A 16,072-nucleotide genomic window follows, 5' to 3' on the forward strand; every position below is an offset into this window, starting at 1 on the left:
GAGTATACCTTTTTGTAAGCTAGTCGAGGGATTCACCCAACGACGTCACAATTATAAACTAGTCGAGGGATTCACCCAACGACGTCACAACACGTTTTTACCAAGTCAGGATAAGAGGCCCTCCCACCCTAAGGTGTGGTACACTCCCCTGCCTGGTAGATTAGTTGACGAGTCCACGCTCCAGTCAACAATTGCAAGATATTCGAGAAAACATTTCAAGCAAGTCACCACTCGAAAGGTTAGTGCGATAAAGTACACACTGCCACTTCGATGGTTCAGGAAAACCACTTTCCAATTATCACATAACAAGTCAAGAAAGCACTTTAACACTTTAGTCATAGAACAAGCACGGACACTCACCAAAAGTGAAGCTCAAAAGTCAAGCTGGGAATCGAAGTCTACGTCTTCGGTAAACCCTAGAAAACCAAGTTTTAAAACTATAAGTTTTACTATACAACCTCTGAGTTTATATATATAAAAGATTATTTGGTATACAACTAGTTCATTTCCTCAAAATAAATCAATACGTCTCTTAGAATTAAGGCTAGCAAAGGAATAAAATATTTCGTATGGTTTCTTTAAAGGTATATCCCTTCTAGAGGGCCAAACTAGAACCAAATTTATTCAAACAAGTTTTCTTGCCGAACAAGTTTTCTAAGCCTTTCTTTTTTAAAAAAAATTATTAAAATCTCATGTTTGTAACAATTTTCCTCAAAAACAACTGGCCAGGGATAACTTTACAAAAACTTAAAGTTTGAAAGTTACTGCAATTATTTTCTAGAAGTAGTAAAACTAGTTTAAGCAAAGAAAAGAATTAACTAGTTAGCGAGGTTTTTAAAAGTTCCAACACTCGAGTTTGAGCATTAACGTACTATACTCAATTGCTAAAGCTCGATACTAGGATAAAATATGTCAATAAGGCTTGATAAAAAATACTCAAATTCAAAGGACCAAAACGGACTTTACGACTCCAAATTACTCATACATTATATTCCAAGTCACCAATGTAGTAAAATCACAATCCAAACATCAATTTCACTAGGGTTTCGTCAATCATTAGCCCTAAATCTCAACAGAATCAATTCTAATCGAAATTAAACAAAGGAAGTCCAAGATATCAAACGATTCCAAACCACAATTCATGGCCTTCCAAGTACATTTCGGCCAAACCGTTTAAACAATTCCACCACGGATTAAACTCTTGCAAAAATTGCTCAAATGGCCAAGAGCTTCATCAATCATTAGCTCTTGACAACAAACAATCACTTCCAACCACAATTCATTCAGAATTTCAATCCAAAACAAAAAGAAAGCCACGGCCAACTTAACTCCCAAAATTCTAAAAATTCAGATTTTTCCCCTTGTTTTGGCAACCAAGAAAAATTCCAGCAATGACAATTCAAAACGTCCATTAAACCTCCATCTTTTACTTACTTGAAACACTAGAAACATAGCTCATAATCTGTCCAACCAAAACCAAAATAAATAACACACCATTCCAGAAAATAACCTCACCAAAACCTCAACTAACTCAGCTAACCACCATATAATTTCCAGCAATGTAACCAATTAACTTATAGAGCCTTGTCCATAATTTTCTCCAATTTTTTTTTTCAACTTGACATGCAAAAGGTGATTAGCAAGCTACAAACTAATCTTAAATATCTAGTATAAGCATCTTAGCTAAAATTCAAAGGAAAACTAGTCAAGTGCTCAAGCCCCTTCTCTCGGCCATTTTTTTTTTCCAGTTTTCACACATCAGTCAGCCAAACACACATTTTCCTCCAAAACATCTTTAATTTATCTTCAAATCTTTCACGCATGTTCAGATCAAGACAATATATGATATGGATTACAGTTTGACATAGAGCTTCAAAACCAAAATTCATAAAGATAGCTGGAAACTTCACCATTTCCTTCATACGGACAACCTGGAAAAAAAAATTCCAGCAAAATAACTCTAGGACTTCAGATTTTTTTTTTCTTATCACAGTTCATCAGCTACATGCATGACCAAATAAATAGCTATCTGTCAGTTTTAATCCAAAACCAAGGTCGGACAACATCAAAATCACTAACCAACCAGAAATTCATCCAAGTCGGCTCTCGGTTGGCTTGCATGCAAGCAGATTTTGTTTCCTTCAATTTTCTTGCTTAATCAAAGCTAATTAACCTCATGCAAAGCTTAATCATCCAGATTTTAGTTAGCTAAACACATATTTAAACTCAGATTACCACAAATTAATCAAACAAAAGCTGAAATTTCCAGCTCACACTCTCGGACAGTTCCAATTTCTTCAAAATCAGATTTCCTAAGTCCTAATTCTTCATCCAACCGCACAACTCTCACATGCATGCTTATAATCAACATCATCTACCTCTAATCAACTAGTCTAGGTCCAGAAATTACCTAAACTGGAAGCTCAACTCACGCAACTAGCAGCTGAAATATTTCTCTTCTCTCGGCAGTCCAACATACAGCCCGCTAGCTCTCCCTCTCCCTTGCTCAAGCTTGCGACTAGAATGGAGGAAGTTTGGCACTCAATCTCCTCACCAGCTCACGGATGGAAGGAATTCAGAACAGCAGGTCTCTTTTTTTTTTTTTTTATAGCTTGCGGACAGGAAGAAAGGAAAATGAAGGACTCGGCTCCCTCTCTCTCTCACTCCACTCTCGGCTCACGGCAGGAGGAAGGAATAGAATTGGAGTGTTGTTGTGGTGGAATGCAGTTGATATAGTGGAGTATGATAGTGGGGTGTGAGCCGGCATTATGGTTGGTGGAATGGTGGAGTAGATAAAAGGAAATGGAACCGGCTAGAATGGAAATGCTAAGTGTAAAGAATGAGACCGGCATGCTGGAAATGTTTGTATTTGGGGCTTGTTCTAGGAGGTTCCATGGCTGCATGGTTAATTTGAAATGGAGGAGGGCTAATTTGGTCTTTTAACATCTTGTTCGACCATCCACTTAGATTCCTCATTCGTAACTTAACTCCAAGATTTTACCTCAAATGAAATTCGATAGCCTACTAGCACACTAGTCTCGCAAAATTAAATTATCGAGATTCAACGTCCTAAATATAATTATAAGGTTTTTGACCTGAGTCATTTCCGTCTTAATTCTAGGTTTCCGTTAACACCTAACGTTATTAACACTTAAAATTAGCTATTGAAATTCAAGGAATTAATATTAAAGCAATAAAATACTCTACATCATGAAATATTAATTTAACTTAGCAAGATTCAAGTAACTTAATATTTGCACAATTAACTTATTTATATATAAAAATTATGGTCACATACTTATTTAAAAACCAACAATAGTAACGGTTATTAAGAGTCTAAAATGCAAATGCAATATGTATATATTATTATTTTTTTGGTTCAAGGTTCCCACATCCTCCCCCCTTTAAATGAATTTTGTCCTCAAAATTCTCACCTTCTAATAAAATAGTTCAGGGTATTTCTTCTGCATATCTTCTTCCAGTTCCCAAGTTGCTTCCTTTATTCCATGATTTTTCCATAGAATCTTCACCAAAGGAATTTTCTTACTTCTCAATTCTTTTACTTCTCTTTCCAAAATCCTAACTGGTCCTTCCTTATAAGTTAACAACTCATCCACTTCAATTCCTTCCAATTGCAACACATGGCTTGGGTCGGGGTGATATTTCTTGAGTATAGAAATATGAAATACATTGTGAATCTTGACCATGCTTGTAGGCAACCTCAACTGATATGCTACTTTACCGATTCGTTTCAAAATTTCAAAAGGTCCAATATACCTCGGTTTTACCTTTTTACCCTTTTTGGACACTACTCCGCCCTTCACGGGTTTAACTCTTAGGAAAACTTTGTCTCCTACTTCAAATTCCAGATCTTTCCTCCTTGTGTCGGCGTAGCTCTTTTGTCGACTCTGGGCAGTTTGAAGCCTTTCCCTAATTACTTTCACTTTTTCATGAGCTTCTTCCATCCAAGGTATAACCGTCGGATCTAGAATTTTCTTCTCTCCTATTTCATTCCAATGAATCGGAGATCGACACCTTCTCCCATACAATACCTCATAAGGTGCCATTTGAATTGAAGCGTGATAGCTGTTATTATAAGCAAATTCTACTAAGGCCATATACTGACTCCATTTACCTCCAAAATCCAATATACACGACCTCAGCATATCCTCCAAAGTCTGAATTGTCCTTTCCGACTGCCCGTCTGTTTGGGGATGATAAGCGGTACTAAACTTCAACTTGGTCCCCAATGTCTCTTGAAATTTCTGCCAAAAACGCGAGACAAACCTTGGATCACGATCGGACACAATGCTTATAGGAACACCATGCAATCTCATGATCTCTTCTATGTACAACTTGGCCAATTTTTCCAAAGGAAAGCTCATACTCACAGGTACAAAATGTGCGGACTTGGTAAGCCTGTCAACTACTACCCAAACCGCATCAAATCCTTTTTGACTTCGAGGCAACCCCGTTACAAAATCCATGGTTATGTGGTCCCACTTCCATTTAGCGATTTCTAGTGGCTGCAATAGACCAGAGGGTTTCTGATGTTCAGCTTTTACTTGTTAGCATATCAGACATTTTTGTACAAACCTTGCCACGTCCTTTTTCAAACCGTCCCACCAGTATGATTCCTTCACATCATGATACATTTTGTTCACTCCTGGGTGTATAGTATACCTCGATCGATGTGATTCTTCTAGAATTTCTTTCCTTAATTCTTCATCAACTGGAACCACAATTCGATCTTGAAACCTTAACTCTCCTTCAGAACCTAGTTTAAAATCTAGGTTTTCTCCGTTTTGCACTTTCTCCAACCTTTTCTGGATCATGGGGTCCGTTTTCTGTGCCTCTTTAATACGCTCCATCAACGGTGATTTCAACGTCAAGTTCCCAAATAAAATCTTCAATCTCTCCAAACGAGGGTTCCAAATACTAACCTCTTCTAACATATCCCATTCTTTTACCATTAACCCTGCTACATGGGCCTTTCTACTTAGAGCGTCTGCCACCACGTTGGCTTTTCCTGGGTGGTAGTTTATTGAACAATCATAATCCTCCAAAAATTCTAACCATCGCCTTTGTCTCAAATTCAATTCCTTTTGGGAAAACAAGTACTTAAGACTCTTGTGGTCCGTATAAACTTCAAAGGTCACACCGTACAAGTAATGTCTCCATTTCTTTAAGGCAAAAACCACTGCGGCCAGTTCTAGGTCATGCGTTGGATAATTTTGTTCGTGAGGCTTCAATTTTCTAGAGGCATAGGCAACCACTTTACCCTTTTGCATTAGTACGCATCCTAGACCTTCCCTAGAGGCATCAGAGTATACGACATAACCTTCTACTCCGTCAGGCAACGCTAAAACAGGAGCTGTTGTTAAGCGCTTCTTTAACTCTTGAAAGCTTGACTCGCACTTTGGAGTCCAGATGAACTTATTATTTTTCTTTGTCAGCTCTGTCATAGGTCCAGCAATCCTTGAAAAGTCTTTGATGAATCGCCTGTAATAACCTGCTAGACCCAAGAAACTTCTAACCTCTGTTGGAGTTTCTGGCTGTTTCCACATTGTGACCGCCTCAACTTTTGCCGGATCCACGGCAATCCCATCTTTAGAAACTTTATGCCCTAGAAAAGAAATTTCATCCAGCCAAAACTCACACTTGCTAAATTTAGCATACAATTTATGCTCTCTTAAGGTCTGCAGAACTATCTCCAAGTGTTTAGCATGTTCCGCTTGTGTCCTAGAATATACTAGGATATCATCAATAAAGACTACTACGAACTGATCCAAGTACTTTTTAAAGACTCTCTGCATTAAGTCCATGAAGGCAGCTGGTGCATTGGTTAACCCAAATGGCATGACTGCGAACTCAAAATATCCATAACTTGTATTGAAAGCAGTCTTAGGTATGTCTTCCTTCTTAATTTTCAAATGATAATATCCTTGCCTCAAGTCCAGTTTGGAGAAAACTACTGATCCTTGCAGCTGATCAAATAAGCTGTCAATCAATGGTAGAGGGTATTTATTTTTCATTGTACCCTCATTTAATCCTCGATAATCAATACACAACCTCAAACTTCCATCTTTTTCCTTAACAAATAGAACAGGTGCGCCCCATGGCGAATCACTTTCTCTAACAAAACCTCTCTCCAATAGATCCTGTAATTGTATTTTCAATTCTTTTAGTTCTGCGGGAGCCATTCGGTACGGAGTCTTAGAAATCGGGGCCATTCCCGGCACTAGTTCAATCTTAAACTCCACTTCTCTCTCCGGAGGTAATGTTTTTAATTCTTCGGGAAACACATCTGGAAATTCCCTTACCACTGGTACATCCTCCAACTTTACTTGGTCACTGGGAGCGTTAATTAGGAAAGCTAAGAAACCTTGCGCTCCTTTATACAATATTTTTCTTGCCCGAACTCCCGAAATCATGGCAGATGATGCTAACCTACCTTTCACATCCAATTTCAGGGTTGCTTCCCCAGGAATCCAAAATTCTACCACTTTTGCTCTACAATCAAGCTTAGCATGGTAATGAGTTAGGAAATCCATTCCTATGATAACATCATACCCTTTTATGTCCAAACTAACTAGGTCTACTAGCATCTTACGCTCTCCAACCCAGAATTCGCAGTTCTTATAGGCTAGGCTAGTGATTATACTCCTATTACCCATAGGTGTCCTAACTTCAAGATCGAAGGGTAATTTAACAGGTTGTACATTAATTCCGGACATAAAAATTGGATTCACAAATGAGTGAGTTGCGCCTGGATCAATTAGTACTCTAGCTAATTGATGAAAGATTGGAAGAGTACATTCCACGACCTCCGAGGAATCAGGTACGGGTTGATCGTCTATAGCGTACACCCTGGCCGGAACTTTGGTCCTATTTCCTCCAGAAGTGGATTGCCTAGCACTCGGAGTACCACCTTGTATTTTTGGACAACCGGAAATCTGGTGCTCACTGCTTCCGCACTTCAAGCACTTTTCTTCTTTCCTCCAGCATCTGTCCTCAGTATGGCTAGTCCTCCTGCAATACCCACAAGTTCCTTGAGGGGTGGTCACACGACCTCCTTGCGGGGCGTTCCTAGTTTGACTCCTTCCACTTGGTCCTCCTTTAGTTCCGATATCTCTTCCCCCTGCACCTCTTGCCCCAGTTCCTCTCGCTAGAGCGCCTCGTGGTGCTCCAGGACTATTTACTCCACCCGTTCCTCGACCCACTTTAGTCGGTGGAGCATTTGCATAAGTCGGCTCCCGACTGCTGCTAGGGCCAAATCTTTTCTTGGCCTGGAAGGATTTTACTTGAGCTCTAGCAACTTCAACCCTCTGAGCTCTCTCAACAGCATCAGCAAACGTGTCTATCCGAACAGCAGCTAATCCCTCCTGGATTTCCATGTTTAGTCCCTGCACAAACCTCCTTACACGCCTTTGTTCCGTGGCTACCAATTCAGGAGCAAAACGGGACAATTTCGTGAATTGGATCTCATATTCGGCGACACTCACCGCCCCCTGCCTACACTTGATAAAATCATCCTCTCTTTTCTCTTGGATGAGAGGGGGTAAAAACTTGGCGTTGAACTCCCGAGTGAAGTTCGCCCAGGTCCTAGGAATATGGTTCCTATCCCAATTGACCCTAATTAGGTTCCACCAGGATTGAGCAGCTCCCTCAAATTGGAATGCTGCAAAAGTCACTTGTCTCTCCTCCGTATAATTTAAAGTTGCAAAAATGTCAGAGATCCTCTCCCACCAACCTTCTGCTACCTCAGGTTCTGGGCCTCCATAGAACTTAGGAGGTCCAAACTTCAAGAATCTCTCTAATGCCCGATCCTCAGTATCGATGAGGCCTCCTTGATGATGAACTGCCCCCGGGGCTTGGTGCTCAGTCATGCGCTCTAGAACATCGGTTATTCTATTGATTGCGATGGCCACTGGGTCTCCGGCCACGTTTCCCTGACCATGGTCTTGATTGACCTCAGGTTCCTTATCACCACCACCCTCGGGGTGTTGTCTAGTTGATCTCCCACGTTCTCTACCTCTAACTCGTCGATCCATAGCCTAGTTATGCCTATCGATATAAATGAAGTCATTAAGCGAAGATATTGTTATTTACTTACTTATTACTATTATTATTATATATATTTTTCTTTTGTAAGTAAAATCAACACGAATATCAAGGAAAGGAAAATAAAACACTTAACGCATGTATTCACATACCAAAGTTCATACAAATAACAGGTTAGGGTGCCTTCCAAAGTATGGCACACAAGTTGAACGAATATGTACAAACAATCCCTTAAACCAAAAATAGGGACATAGTGCCTCAAAAGTAGGCCATCTAGCTAGACAAAATGCTATGACCTATACTAGTGTCACCCTAACTAACCTTGGATACCTATTTACAAGCAAAGCAAGCCTAGTCTAACCCTCAGCAGGGCTGCCAGGAGCGTCCTCCTCAGGATCCTCCTCCGGATCCTCCTCAACCCCTGCCTGAGCTGTACCCTGAATGATCCCCATGACCTCGTCTATCATCATAGTGGCGTCGGCCCTAATACCCGCACTCCTGTCTCGTACCTCCTCAGCTACTTGAGTCAATCGAGACCTCTATCTCCCTAACTCCTCACGAGCGGCCTCTGACCTAGCCCTCTCGGCTGCTAACCTCTGCTCGAGCTCAGCTATACGATCCATCTGAGTATCAACCATGATGCTCAACTCCTCGACATCCTGGGTCAAAATGTGATTAGCGTCCCTTAGCTGGCGACGCTCGTCGTCCAAAGACAGCACTAACTCGTTAGGGTAGGCATACGTGACCCTACACTGGCATCGAGGGTACCTATCAGCGGGTGTATAACGTATACGAGGTCCTCCGTCTCGTGGCCTATAGGAGATGGACCTAAGAGGCTCTACATGTCCATTAGCCACTCCGTTACCATTAGCATGTCCGTTTCCATTTTCCATTCCTGCAAAATAACCAAAATCCAAAGGTTAATACTTAAATAGCTAACTTGCTCAAGTACTACTTAGAATGCATCTAATTATCTCGCTTCTTAACTCTAAAAAGGTTCAGGGTTTCTAGCAAATCTAATATAGCTTTCAAATAATTTTTCTAACTTAGGCTCTGATACCACCTGTGGCGGCCCCACTTCTCCCTAAGGCGAACCAGAGGGTTGGCGGGTCGCCTGCCTAGCTCTCGCCAGGACTCACGCAAGCAAACCGACTAATTTTCCACGCATAACCTAAACCAAAACACCATACGTCTCCCGAACAAGCCAAACCTTTACAACCAGGATACTAAGAACACATTAACTTCAGAGATAACATTGCCATTGGACATCTGAACGTTAACTCTTAAGCACACCCCCAACCAGCTCAACACATAACTACAAAAATATATTATAAACCACACGGTGAATTCGTAAAGTTCAAATAAATTTATACAAGCCAAAACTTAGGGTTTGCACTTTTCCAGCTTCAAGTGGCAACCCAAAACAAAAGATACACAGACGATTCGAAACAACATTTACAAAAGCTCAAAGCAGACTTCAAATCTCTCGAATGCCAAAACCTGTTAAGGAAAACAAATATCGTGTGGTGAGCTAAAGCTCAATGGTGCCCCAAAACATGCAATCATATAACACAAATAGTAAATCATAACTTCAAGCTTAAATTCAGCAAGTAGAAAAGCGTATAACAGCACAAGGTAGGATACAGGGCTCTCAGGAGTCATTTTCCACAAGCTTGATCAAAATTAATCGTAGTTGACCCTCCGTCAACTCTCACTATCAAAGGTCTATGTAGATTCGTTATTTTTCCTTAACACGCTCCAACCAACTTACTCCCACCGGGCCCGTTCTTCTAACAAGAGAGTTTGGTATTACTCGAGTATACCTTTTTGTAAACTAGTCGAGGGATTCACCCAACGACGTCACAATTATAAACTAGTCGAGGGATTCACCCAACGACGTCACAACATGTTTTTACCAAGTCAGGATAAGAGGCCCTCCCACCCTAAGGTGTGGTACACTCCCCTGCCTGGTAGATTAGTTGACGAGTCCACGCTCCAGTCAACAATTGCAAGATATTCGAGAAAACATTTCAAGCAAGTCACCACTCGAAAGGTTAGTGAGATAAAGTACACACTGCCACTTCGATGGTTCAGGAAAACCACTTTCCAATTATCACATAACAAGTCAAGAAAGCACTTTAACACTTTAGTCATAGAACAAGCACGGACACTCACCAAAAGTGAAGCTCAAAAGTCAAGCTGGGAATCGAAGTCCACGTCTTCGCTAAACCCTAGAAAACCAAGTTTTAAAACTATAAGTTTTACTATACAACCTCTTAGTTTATATATATAAAAGATTATTTGGTATACAACTAGTTCATTTCCTCAAAATAAATCAATACATCTCTTAGAATTAAGGCTAGCAAAGGAATAAAATATTTCGTATGGTTTCTTTAAAGGTATATCCCTTCTAGAGGGCCAAACTAGAACCAAATTTATTCAAACAAGTTTTCTTGCCGAACAAGTTTTCTAAGCCTTTCTTTTTTAAAAAAAAATTATTAAAATCTCAGGTTTGTAACAATTTTCCTCAAAAACAACTGGCCAGGGATAACTTTACAAAAACTTAAAGTTTGAAAGTTAATGCAATTATTTTCTAGAAGTAGTAAAACTAGTTTAAGCAAAGAAAAGAATTAACTAGTTAGCAAGGTTTTAAAAGTTCCAACACTCGAGTTTGAGCATTAACGTACTATACTCAATTGCTAAAGCTTGATACTAGGACAAAATATTTCAATAAGGCTTGATAAAAAATACTCGAATTCAAAGGACCAAAACGGACTTCACGACTCCAAATTACTCATACATTATATTCCAAGTCACCAATGTAGTAAAATCACAATCCAAACATCAATTTCACTAGGGTTTCATCAATCATTAGCACTAAGTCTCAACAGAATCAATTCTAATCGAAATTAAACAAAGGAAGTCCAAGATATCAAACGATTCCAAACCACAATTCATGGCCTTCCAAGTACATTTCGGCCAAACCGTTTAAACAATTCCACCACGAATTAAACTCTTGCAAAACTTGCTCAAATGGCCAAGAGCTTCATCAATCATTAGCTCTTGACAACAAACAATCACTTCCAACCACAATTCATTCAGAATTTCAATCCAAAACAAAAAGAAAGCCACGGCCAACTTAACTCCCAAAATTCTAAAAATTCAGATTTTTTTCCCCTTGTTTTGGCAATCAAGAAAAATTCCAGTAATGACAATTCAAAACGTCCATTAAACCTCCATCTTTTACTTACTTGAAACACTAGAAACATAGCTAATAATCTGTCCAACCAAAACCAAAATAAATAACACACCATTCCAAAAAATAACCTCACCAAAACCTCAACTAACTCAGCTAACCACCATATAATTTCCAGCAATGTAACCAATTAACTTATAGAGCCTTGTCCATAATTTTCTCCAGTTTTTTTTTTTCAACTTGACATGCAAAAGGTGATTAGCAAGCTACAAACTAATCTTAAATATCTAGTATAAGCATCTTAGCTAAAATTCAAAGGAAAACTAGTCAAGTGCTCAAGCCCCTTCTCTCGGCCATTTTTATTTTTTTTTCCAGTTTTCACACATCAGTCAGCCAAACACACATTTTCCTCCAAAACATCTTTAATTTATCTTCAAATCTTTCACGCATGTTCAGATCAAGACAATATATTATATGGATTACAGTTTGACATAGAGCTTCAAAACCAAAATTCATAAAGATAGCTGGAAACTTCACCATTTCCTTCATACGGACAACCTAGAAAAAAAATTCCAGCAAAATAACTCTAGGACTTCAGATTTTTTTTTTCTTATCACAGTTCATCAGCTACATGCATGACCAAATAAACAGCTATCTGTCAGTTTTAATCCAAAACCAAGGTCGGACAACATCAAAATCACTAACCAACCAGAAATTCATCCAAGTCGGCTCTCGGTTGGCTTGCATGCAAGCAGATTTTGTTTCCTTCAATTTTCTTGCTTAATCAAAGCTAATTAACCTCATGCAAAGCTTAATCATCCAGATTTTAGTTAGCTAAACACATATTTAAACTCAGATTACCACAAATTAATCAAACAAAAGCTGAAATTTCCAGCTCACACTCTCGGACAGTTCCAATTTCTTCAAAATCAGATTTCCTAAGTCCTAATTCTTCATCCAACCGCACAACTCTCACATGCATGCTTATAATCAACATCATCTACCTCTAATCAACTAGTCTAGGTCCAGAAATTACCTAAACTGGAAGCTCAACTCACGCAACTAGCAGCTGAAATATTTCTCTTCTCTCGGCAGTCCAACATACAGCCCGCTAGCTCTCCCTCTCCCTTGCTCAAGCTTGCGACTAGAATGGAGGAAGTTTGGCACTCAATCTCCTCACCAGCTCACGGATGGAAGGAATTCAGAACAGCAGGTCTCTTTTTTTTTTTTTTATAGCTTGCGGACAGGAAGAAAGGAAAATGAAGGACTCGGCTCCCTCTCTTTCTCACTCCACTCTCGGCTCACGGCAGGAGGAAGGAATAGAATTGGAGTGTTGTTGTGGTGGAATGCAGTTGATATAGTGGAGTATGATAGTGGGGTGTGAGCCGGCATTATGGTTGGTGGAATGGTGGAGTAGATAAAAGGAAATGGAACCGGCTAGAATGGAAATGCTAAGTGTAAAGAATGAGACCGGCATGCTGGAAATGTTTGTATTTGGGGCTTGTTCTAGGAGGTTCCATGGCTGCATGGTTAATTTGAAATGGAGGAGGGCTAATTTGGTCTTTTAACATCTTGTTCGACCATCCACTTAGATTCCTCATTCGTAACTTAACTCCAAGATTTTACCTCAAATGAAATTCGATAGCCTACTAGCACACTAGTCTCGCAAAATTAAATTATCGAGATTCAACGTCCTAAATATAATTATAAGGTTTTTGACCTGAGTCATTTCCGTCTTAATTCTAGGTTTCCGTTAACACCTAACGTTATTAACACTTAAAATTAGCTATTGAAATTCAAGGAATTAATATTAAAGCAATAAAATACTCTACATCATGAAATATTAATTTAACTTAGCAAGATTCAAGTAACTTAATATTTGCACAATTAACTTATTTATATATAAAAATTATGGTCACATACTTATTTAAAAACCAACAATAGTAACGGTTATTAAGAGTCTAAAATGCAAATGCAATATGTATATATATATATTTTTTTTTGTTCAAGGTTCTCACAACTTTAGAGCTTTCACGCGTATTTTAATTATAATCCCTCCCCTCAAAATGAAGCACCTTATACGTGCATGCATTGCTTTTCACCTATTTTAATTTTCTCCTGGGTGCCATCCCATATTTCCTTGTAGGATTATAATCGATTTTCTTAGGTATGCGGATGGTGTGCCATGCGCCCATAGCGATGTCTAAGGGATCACTCAAACCATCGACCGAAGGCCTTGGGATTGATGACCCTTCGCCTCTTGGTCTGAAGGTTTGGGAGTTTGAAACCTTATCGAGTCTAGATGTATTAGTAAGCCAAATCTCATGCATCCATATTAGAAATTATCTAGGATAAAGTCAAGCCTTACCCAATTAGGAACACTAGACACTAGAGGAGGGATTTCACCCATCTTTCTTTACTTTCCATTCTTGTATCATTTATTGTCCCAATGTGCTATGTGTTATTTGTTGAACTAACATCTCTTTGTTTTCTCTTTTTCTACGTACACAAACTTTAGAAATAAGAGTTCTGGCATGGTACTCATTTAGAGCAATACCGTCTTTTATATCAAGCAAGTTTAAATTTTCGTTAATTGCATACGCATATGTATTGCACATTATTTTAGGCTTACCCTGACATTTAAATGGGGCACTTTTAGGTCATATTTTAATTATTTCAGTGTATATTTAATGCGTTTTAATAAATTGTCATCATGCATTAACCATAAAGGGAATGCCGCATAGGGAATCCTATGTTAGAAATAAGCCACCTCGTGTCTCGGATATGTAATCCAATGAGACTTGCATGTTTACAATTTTGTATTGCCTAAGGGGTAAAATCCCGAGGTAAAGTACTAAAAGTGAAATTTCTCCTTAGATGGCTTCATGCAGAATGCTGAACCAGATATCTCGGGAACTAACAGACTAGAAAAATAATATGACACATGAGGTGAAAAGACTATTCAAGTATGTGGGGCATTTACCGAGTCTTCTACACATAACCCCAAATGTTACGATCATTCAAGTTTTGCTTGAGTACTGGGATCCAAAAGGTTCTATTTTCTGATTCGGTGAATGTGAACTAACACTGATTTTAGAAGAAATAGGAGGACTATTGCAGATACCTGGGAAAGGTTATCCTATGGTATATCCAACTAGTGGAACAAGAGAACAGCTTTATAGGTTTTTGGGATTAAGGCAAGCTAGCATGAGCCAACACCCGGATGCGAGATCGTGCCCGTTAGAGTTTCTATGTGAACGATTTGGAGAAAGAGGATCTTATGAAAAGTATCGAACCGATTTTTTCATAAGTAAAGAACATTGGGAAGAGAAGCGAGTGCAAGCGTTTGGATTAGCTTTGGTCAATCTGTTGTTGTTCCTACAAAAGCATGGAAAGATTACCTTTTCCACTATCAACATGGTGCAGAGTCTATTTTTAGGAATTAATGGAACGATCCCTATCTTGGTACCTGTAATCATTGCCGATATCTGCACGGCCGCTACTGAATGTCAAAAGAAGAGAGGTTTCTTCTATAGGTCAAATTTGATACTCCAAATGTGGACAATAGAGCATCTAGCGAAGAGAATGCTCAATCCCTTGGGATCTTGCCTCCCCGCAGAGAATTGGATCGAATCACACCGAGAAAGGGTCAAAATGTATTATCGAATTGCATCTTCGAGTCAGTTTATTCAAGAGTTCGATAACTTGACACCTGATAAGATACAATGAGTTTTGGATTGGACAAAAGTTAAGGATCCGGTTTTCACGACTACCCAACACAATTTTATCCCCCTAGCAAGCACCAATGGATTGGTCGCATATGTTCCGCAACAAGTCATGAGACAATTTGGGTATCCACAAAGAATTCCGATGACACTAGAGATTGAAAATATCATATTCAACAAAGTTGCTGAGAGTCGGAGCATGGTATTGGAAGCTTGGGGAAATATTCTTCGTGGTTTAGAGAACCTGCACTTGGATCAAGTCAACAAATTGGAACCCAAGATCATTTCAGAATATAATGAGTGGATCAAACTGACAGTCGAACAAGCAAGAGAGAAGTCACAGTCTGCTCCCGCTAGCCCTGAAGAGCAGATAGACAAGCTAAAGAAAGAGCTCGAGGATTACCAATTACAGCTTATAATGGCCGATCATGCCTTGGAGGACGCCCGATCACAATTAAAGAGGGAGACAAGAAAAACTGAAAAGTTGGAAAGAGCACTGGATGCATTTGACAAAATTCAAGAAGGAATTCGGAAGCTTAGTATAGGAAGTTCTAGGGAGTCTCAACGTACTAGTTTAGCAAGACATGAGGATTTTGTAAAAATGGTCAGCCGAACCATCAATGAAGCTGTAAAAATGATTAAACTTGTCAGTATTTAATAAGGATTTCTACTTTGATTTGTACATTCACTTACAAGTTTGAAAGTGGGATTTTACCCCAAAGGTATTGTATCATGTTAGGCCGACCCTGGCGTAAAAAGAGATCCCCCATAGGACATGCATCCGAATTATTTAAATATCTGCAAACTCATGTCTTTTTCCTTTTTCTTGAATAAATTACAGCAATTTGATAGAAAATCCATTCCTAAATCAGTTTCTTTTTTCCACTATCAGGTATTTTTCACAATAGCTACCCGAAAAAGCCCCATCATCACCAGATCCCGAAGTAGAGCCTTGAGATAGCCTGTAAACATGAGTTCAGTGCTAGAAACTTCGGAAAAATCTATTATAGTTACGTCATCGGACTTCACAACATTGGGAGCTCAGTTAAGTGAAGTACTTGGCAAGTTCAACGAGTTAAGTGCTGAA

General features: G+C 39.2%; 1 protein-coding gene across 1 annotated transcript; it reads right to left on the reverse strand.

The window, feature by feature from the left end:
- Window positions 1-4,568: 4,568 nt before the first annotated feature.
- On the reverse strand, window positions 4,569-8,054 carry LOC140016404 (uncharacterized). Its single transcript, XM_072069920.1, has 4 exons — window positions 6,574-8,054; window positions 5,888-6,450; window positions 5,309-5,626; window positions 4,569-5,029 (listed from the first exon to the last, which is right to left on the reverse strand). Exons 1-4 carry the CDS (start codon window positions 8,052-8,054, stop codon window positions 4,569-4,571), a joined length of 2,823 nt encoding a protein of 940 aa, XP_071926021.1.
- Between the last annotated feature and the right edge of the window lie 8,018 nt (window positions 8,055-16,072).

This window comes from Coffea arabica, chromosome 1e (genome assembly GCF_036785885.1).
Source record: "Coffea arabica cultivar ET-39 chromosome 1e, Coffea Arabica ET-39 HiFi, whole genome shotgun sequence".
In the NCBI taxonomy this organism is placed as follows: domain Eukaryota; kingdom Viridiplantae; phylum Streptophyta; class Magnoliopsida; order Gentianales; family Rubiaceae; genus Coffea; species Coffea arabica.

Excerpts from the sequence above, each read along its gene's own strand:
- LOC140016404 (XM_072069920.1), bottom strand. The coding sequence starts at position 8,054 with ATGGATCGACGAGTTAGAGGTAGAGAACGTGGGAGATCAACTAGACAA. Across the intron at positions 6,451-6,573 it reads GTTAGTTTGGACATAAAAGG|GTTAGCATCATCTGCCATGA; the intron begins GTATGATGTTAT and ends TGTGAAAGGTAG. Across the intron at positions 5,627-5,887 it reads TAAGACTGCTTTCAATACAA|GGCATAAAGTTTCTAAAGAT; the intron begins GTTATGGATATT and ends TTTCTTTTCTAG.